At 42.6% G+C, this 13,455-nt stretch overlaps 1 protein-coding gene across 1 annotated transcript; it reads left to right on the top strand.

Annotated features, from left to right (window-relative positions):
• The first annotated feature begins 1,027 nt into the window (after positions 1–1,027).
• On the top strand, positions 1,028–12,823 carry LOC118371420 (importin-4-like). The gene is made up of 29 exons (XM_035756843.2): positions 1,028–1,379; positions 1,677–1,763; positions 3,136–3,215; positions 3,343–3,384; positions 3,581–3,710; positions 3,919–4,098; positions 4,205–4,270; positions 4,407–4,508; positions 4,609–4,692; positions 4,829–4,984; positions 5,069–5,122; positions 5,344–5,453; positions 5,666–5,904; positions 6,670–6,783; positions 7,071–7,184; positions 7,349–7,472; positions 7,631–7,742; positions 7,863–7,984; positions 8,210–8,287; positions 8,546–8,603; positions 8,712–8,817; positions 9,021–9,214; positions 10,428–10,478; positions 10,579–10,704; positions 10,933–11,159; positions 11,438–11,570; positions 11,869–11,973; positions 12,132–12,201; positions 12,300–12,823. The coding sequence occupies exons 1-29, from the start codon at positions 1,314–1,316 to the stop codon at positions 12,428–12,430; spliced, it is 3,261 nt and encodes a 1,086-aa protein (XP_035612736.1). The 5' UTR covers positions 1,028–1,313; the 3' UTR covers positions 12,431–12,823.
• The last annotated feature ends 632 nt before the right edge of the window (positions 12,824–13,455 follow it).

The raw sequence follows: 13,455 nt of genomic DNA, 5'->3' as shown, positions 1-13,455 counted from the left end.
CTATTAACATAGCTACTGATCTTTACCTGGGGGGGATACTGTAGCTAAGACAGTATCCTAAATGCGATTTTATTCTAAATGCTAGGCCTATTTGTACACTAAATGCATTTTGTATCTTTTGTAGATTCACAGAAAAATGTACATACTTGGACACGTATATGTAGGGTCTCCTGAGTGGCGCAGCGGTCAGACACAAACACCCTGGTTCAATTCCAGGCTGTATCACAACCGGCCGTGATTGGGTGTCCCATATGGCGCGCGCAATTGGCCAAGAGTCGTCCGGGTTTGGCCAGTGTAGGCCGTCATTGTAAATAATAATTTGTTGTTAAATAAAGGCTAAGTTTTTATATATATATATTATGGCATACGTGAGTGTGTAGACTATATTCGTGGACAGTTCTTTATTCGTTTGTAAAAACAAAAGTATTGTTTTGTTTTACCTCATCAATGAAGGGAGAAATACGTATTATAGTACAGTATTTAACGTTTTATAAGTATAGTAGTTTATAAGTAAGTGTTATTTGAATTAAGGTCTACATCATAATTATGTTTAGACTGTGGCACCAAATATTATTCTAGATAAACCTTTACATTAGAATTTGTGATGACAGAAAATGTTTAATTTTTAATAAGAAAATGAGTTGTCCACCTTGATGCCTGTGAAAAGAACATATGACGCATGTGAAAACAAAAGATAGGAACAGGAAGATCAGCCAGGCAAGTTGTTTTTTCGTTAATCGATGTCTTTAGCGTCACAGTGTGGGACGAGGTACTCCCGCTTTTGTTGCTTAAAGAAAATGCAAATTGTCACCTATACTACGATGCATGTCAATTGAGTGATTTTCAATTTACAACAACGTTTTTGCAACTTCAAAACGTTCAGAATTAGTCATGCAAATAGTAGTTTGTGCTGTTTGCTCACTAACAATAACTGATCATGGTTTACCCTCCGTCCAAAAGCAGGCGCTGTACATTTGTGCAGGATGTGTTTGTGTATTTCAATGTGGTCCCTTTAACAACGCGGTTCACGTGGAACTCCTAGGGTTCTGTCCCTGGTTTTAATGTCTATGGTTCTGTCCCGCGTGGTGACTTGCTGGAACTAACCAGACTGGGAGCGACACTCAAATCTCAACCGCCGCCGATTTGTGTTTACTAAACCGGTGTAAAAAAAATAACCATAAATATTTTGATGCGCTAGTTAGCTAGAGAAATCACATTAGTTCACTGTTTAGCCCTGTTAAGGGCCAACTTGTAGCACATCATTTTGAATAATAACGTTACCATCAGAAACACAGATTTTCGGAAGAGCCAAGATGTCTGGGGAACTAGAACAGATTCTCTTACAACTTACGCAGCCTGACAATGCGATTATTCAGCAGGTAATGATTCCTTGCTGAACCTATAAATGTGGGATTTACCCTGACATGCTTTGATAACAAGCACCGGTAACTAACGTTAGCTAGCTAACTAAGCTAACTGTTAATCAAAATGGACACCTGTTGCTAGCCAAATTATGTCACGTCACGAACCAGTGTGGCTAACTGACTGTATTCAAACGCAATCTTAGTCACTTCATAAACTTGACAGTTCGCTAACGTTTAAACTGCCTGCCTGGCTAGCTTTCTTTATTCCAGCCAGTTTTTACCATATCCAACATATTTTTCTCCCCCCTACAGGCCACCGCCCAGTTGAAGCTGGCTTTTAAAGACCCAGCCATAATCCCAGCGTTGTGTGCTGTCATGACTGGGTCCCAGAACCCACAGGTATGTAACTAGGTTACATATTAGTTAGACAAACGCCTAACATCAGTGTGCTAGATACAGTGCCTTGAGAAAGTATTCATACCCCTTGACTTATTTAGCATTTTGTTGTTAAAGCCTGAATTCAAAACAGAATACATTTTGTGAATACATTTTTTTTCACCAATCTACACACAATAATCAATAATGACAAAGTTAATAAAAAAAAAATGTTAGCCAATGCATTGAAAATCAAATACAGAAATATCTAATTTGTATAGGTATTCACACCCCTGAGTCAATACTTTGTAGCAGCACCTTTGTCAGCGATTACAGCTGTGAATCTCTTTCTGCCCAAGTCTCTAAGAGCTTTCCATACCTGGAGTGTGTAACATTTGCCCATTATACTTAAAAAAAATGATTGAAGCTCTGTCAAATTGGTTGTTGATCATTGCTAGACAACCATTTTCAGATCCACCACTATGCTTGAAAATATGGAGAGTGGTATCAATGTGTTACATTTTAGTGTGGGACGAGGTACTCTTTCGATTTGCCCCAAACATAACACTTTGTATTTAGGACAAAAGTTATTTTATTTGTATATATTACTTTAGTGCCTTGTTGAAAACGGGATGCATATTTTGGGTTATTTTATTATGTAGAGGCTTCCTTTTCACTCTGTCAATTAGGTTAGTATTGTGGATAACTGCAATGTTGTTGACCCATCCTAAGTTATCTACTATCACAGTCATTAAACTCTAACTGTTTTAAAGTCACCATTTGCTTCATGGTGAAAAATCTGAGCGGGTTCCTTCCTCTCCGGCAACTGAGCTAGGAATGACGCCTGTGTCTTTGTAGTGACTGGTTGTAAGTGTAATTAATACCTCTAAAGTGTGATTCACAACTTCACTGTGCTCAATAGGTGCCCTTCTTTACGAAGCATTGGAAAATCTCCCCGATCTGTGTGGTTGAATCTGTGTGAAATTGTATGTGTAGGGTACAGAGATAAGGTAGTCATTGCACACAGTGAGTCCATGCAACTTATTATGTGACTTGTTAAGCACATTTTTACTACTGAACCTATTTAGGTTTTCCATAACAAAGGGGTTGAATACTTATTTTCTTTTTAAAATAATTTGTAAAAATGTTATTCTACTTTGACATTATGGGGTATTGTGTGTAGGCCAGTGATGTTTTTTTTCAATTTAAATTTGATACATTTTAAATGAATGCTCTAACACAACAAAATTTGGAAAAAGTCTAGGGTTGTGAATACTTTCTGAAGGTATGTGTAACCCAGGGGTTTGCATGCCCTACTCGGTTGTATGTGTTCTATTTGTACGGCTTATCGCCGGCTCTCATCAGTGCATTCATTGTTTTTCTACCCTCCCTTCAGATCCGCCAGTCAGCTGCAGTGATGTTGCGGATGAGAGTAAAGAAGCATTGGAAGAAGATTAGCCTTGATCACAGAGAGAGGTTGGCTGCCCTTTGTCTAATTCCCCCACAATCAGCCATATCTAAGTCTTTTGTATTGGACTGTTGAATGAATTCCCACTGAGCTTTATTTGTTATGTTGCCATTGTATTTTTTTCTTGCTTCTTAGTCTGAAAGCAGTGGTACTACAAGCTTTTCAGCAGGAGACAGAGTAAGTATCTTTTATCCAATACATAAAAACAGTCACAGCTTTTGAGGTGGAAAACTAGGCATATCCTACTAGAATATCAATGGGTTATCATACAGATTTATAGCTACAACATATCTGACCATAACCACTAACCCATCCAACACACCAATTAAACTTGTTCAATCTGAACTTGACAATAACCCTCCTCTGTTTCCAGACACACAGTGCGCCACTCCCTCTCACAGCTCAGTGCAGTGATGGTCAAACACGAGACGCCAGACCGCTGGCCTGCTCTATTCACACTCCTCAACCAGTCCACCAAGAGCAACAACCCAACGGACAGACAGGTATCAGCTTCTATAGACAGAACTAAAACGCAGTGATGTATTTGTTGTACATGAACAAAGAGAGGTTTTGCAGTATGTGGCTTTGATTTGAGCTCTTGATGGTTGCTCACTGATTGGTCAGAATATGCATAGATCAAAATATTTTGAATACATTCTATGTATCTTAGGTACCCTCAGCCAATCACTAAAATACCCCTGTCTCTCTCAGGTGGGTCTACTCTTGCTCAGCAAAGTGGTGGAGTCCAACCCAGAGCCCTTCAAGCCCCATTACCGCCAACTGCTGCAGCTGTTTGGCACTGTGCTGCAAGACCTGGACAACCCCACAGCTATGTACTACTGCATCCTCACCCTCACTGCTATGACTGCCTACACTGGCACAGAGGAGATGGTGAGGCCAGAATCAATCTATTTTATGCCTTTTTGGCGTGAACAGAAATGTAGTCTACCATCATCCTTCATTGCTGTGCTGAAATTAAATGTCCTGTGTCTTTCAGAACCTCATGCGTGCCCTCATCCCAAGACTGATCATTGCGCTCAAACATCTAATCAAGGCAGACCAAGTAGGGTGTAGTTCAATATGTCAGCCCCCACTAGCACCACTGCTGTATTGCACTGATGATTGCATAAGTCTTCTGGGATTACTATTAAATGGAGCTTCAAACACTATTGTCCCTTGATTGGAATGTTTCTGACCAGGGTCAGGCCAGTGATGCCATGGAGGTGTTTGATGAGCTGATGGAGAGTGAGGTGTCCATCATTGTGCCACACATTGCTGAAATTGTCCATTTCTGCTTGGAGGTGAGAACAGAGCTTCTTCTAATTATATTTGTAATGACTTTTTGCTTACATTGTGATGGGTTATCTTGTTGACAGTGAAATGTGTGTATGTTCGTCTCAGGTCAGTGCAGACACCACCCTGACTGACTCCCTGCGTGTAAAGGCTCTTTCCTGCATCGCTTTTCTCATCCGACTCAAGAGCAAGGTAAAGTCACCCAGTTATAAATGGATGCTTTAGACTATGGAGATGCACCCAGAGCACTGTGCCTTTTTATCCTTTTTGTCAGTTAAAATATGTGTAGCTTGTCAGTGATGTATTCTGTGCTCTCTGCCTCCTACAGACGGTGCTAAAGCAGAAGCTGCTGAATCCCATCCTGCAGACAGTGTTCCCTGTGCTGAGTGCAGCGCCCCCACCTGGGGAGGAGGACCCAGAGGATGAGGAAAATGGCGACGAGGGCGACACCGACAACGAGAGTCCTAAACACTTTGCTGCTCAGGTCAACTTCCCTTAAGAAATAACCACATACAAAGAACAGAAGGGGTGTATTTGTGCCTAAAATATAATCTCTTTTCGACTGCAGGTTATTGACACCATGGCTCTTCACATGCCCCCTGAGAAACTATTCCAGCAGTTGGTTAGTAAACACACTCACTTGCTTTATATGAATGCTATAATTTGCCTTTCAGTCAGACACTTCATGATATCTCTGTGCTGCAGCAGTATGTAGCCATTATTGTATTAGTAGCTGCATTGTTTATAACTTGCAGTCATACTGAGTTGTACACAAATTTCCATGCATAGAAGTACAAATAGTTTTATTATGTATGCATGTCTGACCCATGGCATGTCCATCAGATGCCCCTGACCCAGGTGTGCCTGGCCAGTGAGAACCCCTATGAGAGGAAGGCAGGCTTGATGTGTATGGCAGTGCTGGCTGAGGGCTGTGCCGACCACATACGGACCAAGTGAGTCGATGCTGCTTTCTCTTATTCAGTGGCTCCCTGTCCAAAAAACAGTTGATTTCATTTGTTACATTTGTCAATATCCAGTCCTTTAGTGTGTTTTGGATCTGAAAGAATCCAGAGCAAAGTTTTTCTGTCTTATTTTCTTTCATTCAAATAGAACTATTGTCTTTTTCCTGCTAATCCCACTGTCCGTCTGTTCCTCTGTGTGTCAGGTTGCTGTCCTCAATGCTGCAGACGGTGTGCCAGAGTCTGTCAGACAATAACCAGGTAGTCCGCAGTGCCGGCCTCTTTGCCCTGGGACAGTTCTCAGAGCACCTGCAGCCCGAGGTCAGTAAGTACTGTGCCGAGCTGATGCCACTTTTGCTGGGCTACATGTCGGCTTTGAACCAGGCCAAGATCGGACACATCACCAAGGCCTTCTACGCCCTGGAGAACTTCATGGAAAACCTGGGTGAGGATCCTCCCATTCACCTTTATCCTGATCCATACTCAACTGTCTTGCTATTATTTGGGGCAGCAGCGTAGTCTAGTGGTTAGAGCGTTGGACTAGTAACCGAAAGGTAGCAAGATCGAATCCCCGAGCTGACAAGGTACAAATCTGTCGTTCTGCCCCGTTAAGAAAGCAGTTAACCCACTGTTCCTAGGCCGTCATTGAAAATAAGAATTTGTTCTTAACTGACTTGCCTAGTTAAATAAAGGTAAAAAAATAAATAAAAATTGGTCCCAGATCTGGGTTCAGAAACATGTGTATTTGTTATTTAAAATACTTTTTCTGTGTATTTGTTATTTAAAATACTTTGTCTGTGTATTTGAGTGTTTTGTAATACACCACTTTTATTTTAGTTTATGAATTACAATTTATTTTCAAATTATTATTATTTTTTTGCAATTGTGTTAAAGTATTTTCCAATACGTATTTCAAACACTATTTTCAAATTCCTGAGTATATTTAGGTTTTTTCAAATACTTGGAAGTGTATTTCCAAATGCATTCCAATATTCAACCCAAGTATGTTTGGTTCTATTCTATACTAATTCGAGGATGCCAAAATGCTAAGCTGTTGTAAACAAATGTTGAGCCTCTGGCTCTCTAGTCTCGCCCCTAGACTACTTTTAAGGTACTGATAATGCAACATTTGAACATGTCATTTGGGGGAAATAATATTTTTAACCCCCTCTGTTCTGATGTTTTCATAAACTGTTCCATCCTCTATCAGGTCCGGAGATTGAGCCCTACCTGCCCACCCTGATGGAGACCATGTTGTCTGCCCTCAGCAATGCAGAGAACCTGAAGCTAAAAGAGCTGGCTGTCAGTGCCATAGGAGCTATAGGTAATACTGCAAAAGTCCATTTAGGATTGAGCCTTTCAATAGCGCATGTTACAGCTCAATAATTTAGAATGGCTTCCGCTTGAGTCTTCCTTCATCCACATTTATCTGAAAGGACTGCTAAAGTCAAAAGTAGTCCCAGTTGCTTTGAAAACATCTTTCAGGACACAAGGAGAGGAGGACACTTGAGACTATTGAGATGCATCAAGTGTCTATTTTAGACATTTTAAAAGACTGGAATGTGTATCACTGTAACTGTATTAACCTTTCATCCCTTCTCTTCCTTTCAGCCAATGCAGCCAAAGAGAAGCTAGTTCCTTACTTCCCACCTGTTATTGAGAGCCTGAAGGGCTTCCTCACTGACACAAGGGATGAGATGAGGGCTCTGCAAACACAGGCTCTAGGTAGGCTAACTATCTCTAAGCCTTAGTCAGTTTGATGTGGTCATCCAGCAGACACTTGTAGTCCATGCTATTGACAGATTAGAGCTGATCTGTCTTGCGTCATAGATATTCTTTTAACCCGAGTCACGTCTAGATGACAAATGGGGTTTCCTTTGTTCTGTCAGATACTCTGTCAGTGCTGGCCCGCACCATAGGCAAGGATGTGTTCAGCCCCCTGGCTGCAGAGTGTGTTCAGCTGGGACTCAACCTCACCAACGCCATCGACGACCCCGACCTGCGGCGCTGCACGTATGTAGTGTGTGTCTGAGATGCTCCCACTCTAATAGAAGTCCTGCCAGCCTGTTGGGTTTGGCATTCACAGAGTGCATGACTGTTTTCTGACTTTGTATTGAACCCATGTGCTTCTCCTCCCCCCTCGATCCTTCTCTGTCTCTTTCTGTGTACAGGTACAGCCTGTTCTCGGCTGTGTCCACAGTGAGTCCAGACTGTCTGAGCCCCCACCTCACAGCTATCACCACCATCATGCTGTTGTCCCTCAAGTCCACAGAGGGAGTCACGGTCAGTCTGACAGACACTGTGCTATAACTCCTATTCACACTCTATTCTATTCTCTTACACCATTGAGAAATTGCTAAAAATATAGTTTACATAGTTTTTAAAAATCATTTTCATCCTTAGGCTCACCTTGAGGAGGACAAGACTTTTGTCCTGCTGGACGACGACGATGATGATGACGACGCCGAGGGAGATGCCATTTTGGATGACGAGGGGGCCGACACCGTGGACCCAGACACAGCCGGGTACGTTTCTCATCTGATTATCTTTCATTTTATGACCTTTGATGTGTTTTTTTTGTGGGGCAGGAGTAAAGACACAATGAAACCTTCAAAGCAGCTGACATAAAACTAGTCAATTGAAACGAATGGAAGCCATTTTGTTTGTGAGGCTTGTGCCTAAATAACTAGATGGAGGGGATTCCCTCTGTCCTTCTCCATTTTAATCTCTGTGCTCTCTCCATTCCCCAGGTTCAGTGTGGAAAACGCCTACATTGACGAGAAGGAGGACGCCTGTGATGCTCTGGGAGAGATTGCCTTCAACACCGGGTAAAGACTCAAGAGCAAAGAGTTATTTTTTTAGTGTTGCATGTCACAAACCATCTGGGTTCTATGTTCATTCTGCGTTGCATGGTATCTGCAGCTAGCCACTACTCCGGTTGACCCCTCTGTGCCTAGAGTCCTTGTAAATCTGTCGATACAATCATCTCACTTCGCAACTTTTCCTCATTAAACTTCCACTGTCTTCCAGTATGCAAAGGGAAATGTGTTGTCCCTGATGTCTCCTTATCCTTTTCACCCCTTCAGTGCCGCCTTCCAGCCCTTCCTGGAGTCCAGTTTTCAGCAGGTCTATGAGCTGCGTGATGTAAGTACTGTAGCACAGCTCATCCATCCTCTTCTCCCTTTGTGTCATGGGTCGTGTATGTTGGTCAGCGTTGACTCTCTCTGACCATGCGTTCCGTCCTCCCCTCAGTTCCCCCACGAGGACGTACGCAGGGCTGCCTTCGGGGCCATGGGCCAGTTCTGCCGAGCTCAACATAAAGTGTGGCAGGAGAATCCCACTGAGGCCAACCACCAGGGTAACTCACTCAACCTCTACCTCTTCAGAGCTTTGGCTCTTTGAATTTCTGAGGCATCTTATGTGGTGCTATTATAGAGTTTTTCAAAGATAATTATTAAATGTATCAAATGAGATAATAGTTAAGACATTCATTCTGGGAATTAGTCAGGCTTGTCTAAAAAAAAATAATACAATTTAAGCTTCCTTCCATCTGTCCCTCAGCCATGCAGAAGCTGCTGGGGGTGGTGCTTCCCAGCTTCTTGGAGGCGGTGCGCGGTGAGCGTGAGCGCCAGGTGGTGATGGGTGTGCTGGAGGCCATGAACGCCGTGCTGAAGGCCTGCCAGGGGGAAGCACTGCAGAGCCCCGGGCGCCTGCAGGAGATCAGTCAGGCCATCCGAGATGTGCTCAAGAAGAGGGTGAGCTGACACAAACCAAGCCTGAGTGCTCTTCACAGACAGGATTTCCCCCATTTATTAATTTAGGATATCTGATATTAGGATATGTGTTTGTGTGGACGTAGCTCTTTCCACTCACAGCCCCAGTCATCCCATATACGGGTTGAAAATGCCCCATTTTGTCATTGATCAGCGCCTAAATTGGAATCCAGTGGCTATACAGTAACATGCTATACATGACATTAGCACTGCATGTGACAAGATACCCCATCCCTTCTGCTAATTGGGATACTTTTGCACATTTGTTGTCTGAGTGAGGGAAATGCTGTAAATTGAGAGGAGTCTGTGTTCTGACAAATGAAATGTTGAGGATTATAATAAATATTGCTTCGATGTCATACAAGCAAACCATACATCTATGAGTCCAAATGTGAAGGTCATATTTCCATATTTGAAAATTGAATTTACATGATCAACATTTACGATGGCTATGTTTGATCCACAGTTACATGGATGACATGTGTTATAGACTGCGTTGTCCTGAACACGATAAGCCTATGTTTGATCCACAGTTACAAGGATTAGCTAGTCATGTTGGCAATAGAATAAGCTTTAAAATTATGCCAACCTGACCCAGATAGCGATTTATAATGACATGTTTTTGGATTGCATACAGGGCCTAAAATGTACTATTTAAAAATCTACCAGCCACTAAGATTTTTTACTAGCCAAAATAATTTTTAAGTCATAAGTGCTTTGAACTGACTAATGAACTGTGCAGAGTTGGAGACACCAGTTAGACCTCTCATTCAAACCCTGGGAATAGTTTTTTTTCTTATCTTGCACCTACTCCAAAATGTCAATGAATATTCTTATGTTACTGAATGTATCAGGAGTATTTTTAGACTTTGTTATTGACAAATGCTGTGAAAACTGCAGTAAATGTAAAATGCACATAAAATCAAACGTGTCATGTTTACATTGGCTTGTCAGGTGAACTTTTGTCCTCACTTTTTGTTACGATCATCTCCCCATAATTTATTTGACCAAGTGTTCTCTTTCAATTGCTACCACGGTCATGCATATGCTTTTTACAGTTCTTCTGTTAAAACATTTCAATTTGGCTCTATCCATATAGGCCAATTCCCACAAATGTAAGGGGTTAAGGGCATCGTAGCATAATAGGAGAAGAATGTGATAATCCTTTGACCCTCCCCTTACCGTGTGTCTACAGACTGTCTGTCAGGACGGAGGAGGAGATGAGGCAGATGATGACGAACAGCAGGTGGGGGTTCCTCTCTTTTTCGTCACACTCCAGCACTGGCAGGATCGGATGTACTTCCAAGTGTATGGTGCAAATGATATGACCATGTTGTGTGTTCTAGGCGGAGTATGATGCCATGCTCCAGGAGTTTGCAGGTGAGGGGATTCCTCTGCTGGCCTCCGCCGTACCAGCGGACACCTTCCAGCCCCATCTCAACGAGCTGCTGCCCCTCATCATGAACAAGGCTGTGAGTCGACCTACTACTAGACCGTTAGCATTGGGTTCAAATAACCCAAGTCATTTACTCCAGTTGACAATCTATCAATATAGAAATTAATAGACCTAATTCCTAATTCATTTTCTGTTGAAATGTTTATTTTATTTTGTAAAATATGTTAGTGTTAAATACAGAGGCATACTGAAGGATAAACCTTTAGTTTGGTGTGTATTGACTGAGGATGGATTTGTTCCTCAGAAATCATCGTGCACGGTGGCTGACCGTTCCTTCTCCGTGGGCACGCTCGGAGAGATCCTGCAATCCCTGGTCAGTGTGTCCGGGGGAAGAGCCTGTGCTGGTAAACTGTCCAATCGGCTGCTGCCTGTGCTGGTGGCCGGGGTGAGAGACAGTGATAGCGAGGTTCGCAACAACAGCGTGTTTGGACTGGGAGCTCTGGCCCAGGCTGCTGGACCACTCGTCGCTCAGTATCCCTCTCAATAATGTGTCTATTCTGTGTGTGTGTGTTTTTCTATGTGATTGTGTTTGAGCATTGTTAAAGACATGCTACGGTACTTTGGCGACTAAGAACTACTGGCTAAAACGTATACAAACGTAACAGAGAATCTCTTTTAACTCAATGATATAGTTCACATGAGTAGCTAGGTACATTGACCAGCACTGACCATATGATTTAGATTCTATTACTGTAGTACTGGCCTGTCCAGCAGCCATGGGTGTTTTCCTCAACTCCTGTCCCTCCCAGAGACTACCCCATGATGCTGTCCCTCTTCTCCAACCTGCTGTCCAAAGAACAGGACAGGAGGGTGATTGACAATCTGTGCGCTGCACTCTGCAGGATGATCATGAGCCACATGGAGGGTGTCCCTCTGGAACAGGTACTGTCTGCATTTTCATGCATGGGATTTTATGCCGGGCCAATGCCTAACACAAGGTGTTTGTAATGACTCTGGAAGATTTGTGTGGAACTTTTGAGTTGCTCTGATGGAACTTTGAGTTGCTCTGAGAATATCTGTGACCTGTGTCTATGGCCTTGTCTCCAATTCTTCAATGTCCCAAATACGGTATATTAGATTTACAATGTGAGTTTGCCACAGGCTTATTGACGTACACCGCCACACGAGTTGAGTGTCCTTAGTGATGCCGACATGGATAACTCTTATCTCTCTGTCCTAGGTGTTCCCTGCCCTCCTGGCCTGCCTCCCTCTGAAGGAGGACATGGAGGAGAATAAGACTGTGTACAGCTGCCTGGCCATGCTCTACTCACAGAACCCTGCAATGGTATGTTCCCACTCATTTATTTAGCCTGTTTGGCTTTCTTAAACTGATCACATCATATGATACTTTGTCCGTTTCCATGGAAATACGCACAGATCTATAATTGACCTCTGAATGTGTAATTCCACAATGTTGGCTATTAATAAGTGTTGTCTCCTTAGGTGGTGAGTCAAATTAAGCCAATAGTATCTGCTTCCAGCCACGTCCTGGGAACGAAGGACCTTGATCCAGGTAAGAGAACTTTAAATCGTGACAGGTTTCCTTTCTTCTTCATATACCTAAGTTGTCGTATGTAGATATAAAATGTTATGACAATGTTGGTCATCCAGAAACCCAGAACACCCTGGTCATGCTGCTCCGAGACGTCGCTCAGCGCCACTCCCAGAAATTTGAGGGTGCCGTGAGGTCACTTCCTGCCGAGCAAAAGATTAAGCTGACTGCGGCCGTCAGCCAATCGTAACACACCACACCAAGCAACTATTTCATTCTCCAGTGAAAGCCAGTGAAATTTATTTTTTATTTTTTACTAGATGAAAAATGGGACAGTAGTTGGGTCATTCAAATTTGCTAAACTCTGGCACTTGAACCATTCTACTATTGGTAGTATTATAATTTTTCAGAGGTTGTACCCAGTATTAACATTTTTATTTATATTGCCTGTTTTTATTATTTTAATGATTTCATTTTGTGTGCGTCACCTGTTTTTTTTGTCACTTGTTACCCTTGTTGTACCTGAGAGCCTCTTATCTATTTGCTGTTGTCCCCCTTTTGCCACAAATTTGATTAACTTCTGGCTGGGCTAGTTGAGTATGAAGCAATGAACTGAACTCATGATAAATGCCTTTTTTGCAGACTTGTCAGTGTCATGCAGTGTTCTTTGCCTTTCCCCTCACTCATCGTACGATCCCCCCCTTTTCCGGTTCCATTGTTTCTCTCTCAGCTGTCCCTTATTCAGAGAGCTCCCCATCGTGCTTAGTAAGGTGGTTTTGTGAATCGGGGGAAATTGGCCACAATGCACTCATCTGAACTCCAGTGTGGTGTGTGTTGCATAGTATCTCCAGTTCTTTCTTTATTCCCAAACTACAGGATTTTATATTTACTCATGAAAAGGCTTCTTTTTTTAAAGTATCTTATTTACATCTGACACAATTGGCATCGTATGCTTTCTGGCAGATACACTCAACACTTGCTTAACAGCTTCTGCTGGATTCAGCAATCAGATCTTCCCATTTATAATTATTCTTTCATTCTAGCAACAGTTCTTTCAGCCCACAATCACCTACTCAAAACCATCTGGCATGTGCATATTACCAGCAATAGCTGGACAAACTTAAGTCTATAGAGTCTATGTAGAGGCACTCCAGTCCACTTTTCACCTCTTTACACATTTACTTCACAAAAGGCGCATCTCAATAGGTGGTCCAGATAAGTCATGACATAACAAGTGTGTGGGGGCTGGCCGGCCCTTTCCTCTTGTTCTCTATT

The sequence above is a fragment of the Oncorhynchus keta genome, chromosome 4, assembly GCF_023373465.1.
Source record: "Oncorhynchus keta strain PuntledgeMale-10-30-2019 chromosome 4, Oket_V2, whole genome shotgun sequence".
NCBI lineage: Eukaryota > Metazoa > Chordata > Actinopteri > Salmoniformes > Salmonidae > Oncorhynchus > Oncorhynchus keta.
Note: the sequence above shows the minus strand (reverse complement) of the source record. Positions and strands in the feature narration are given on the sequence as shown.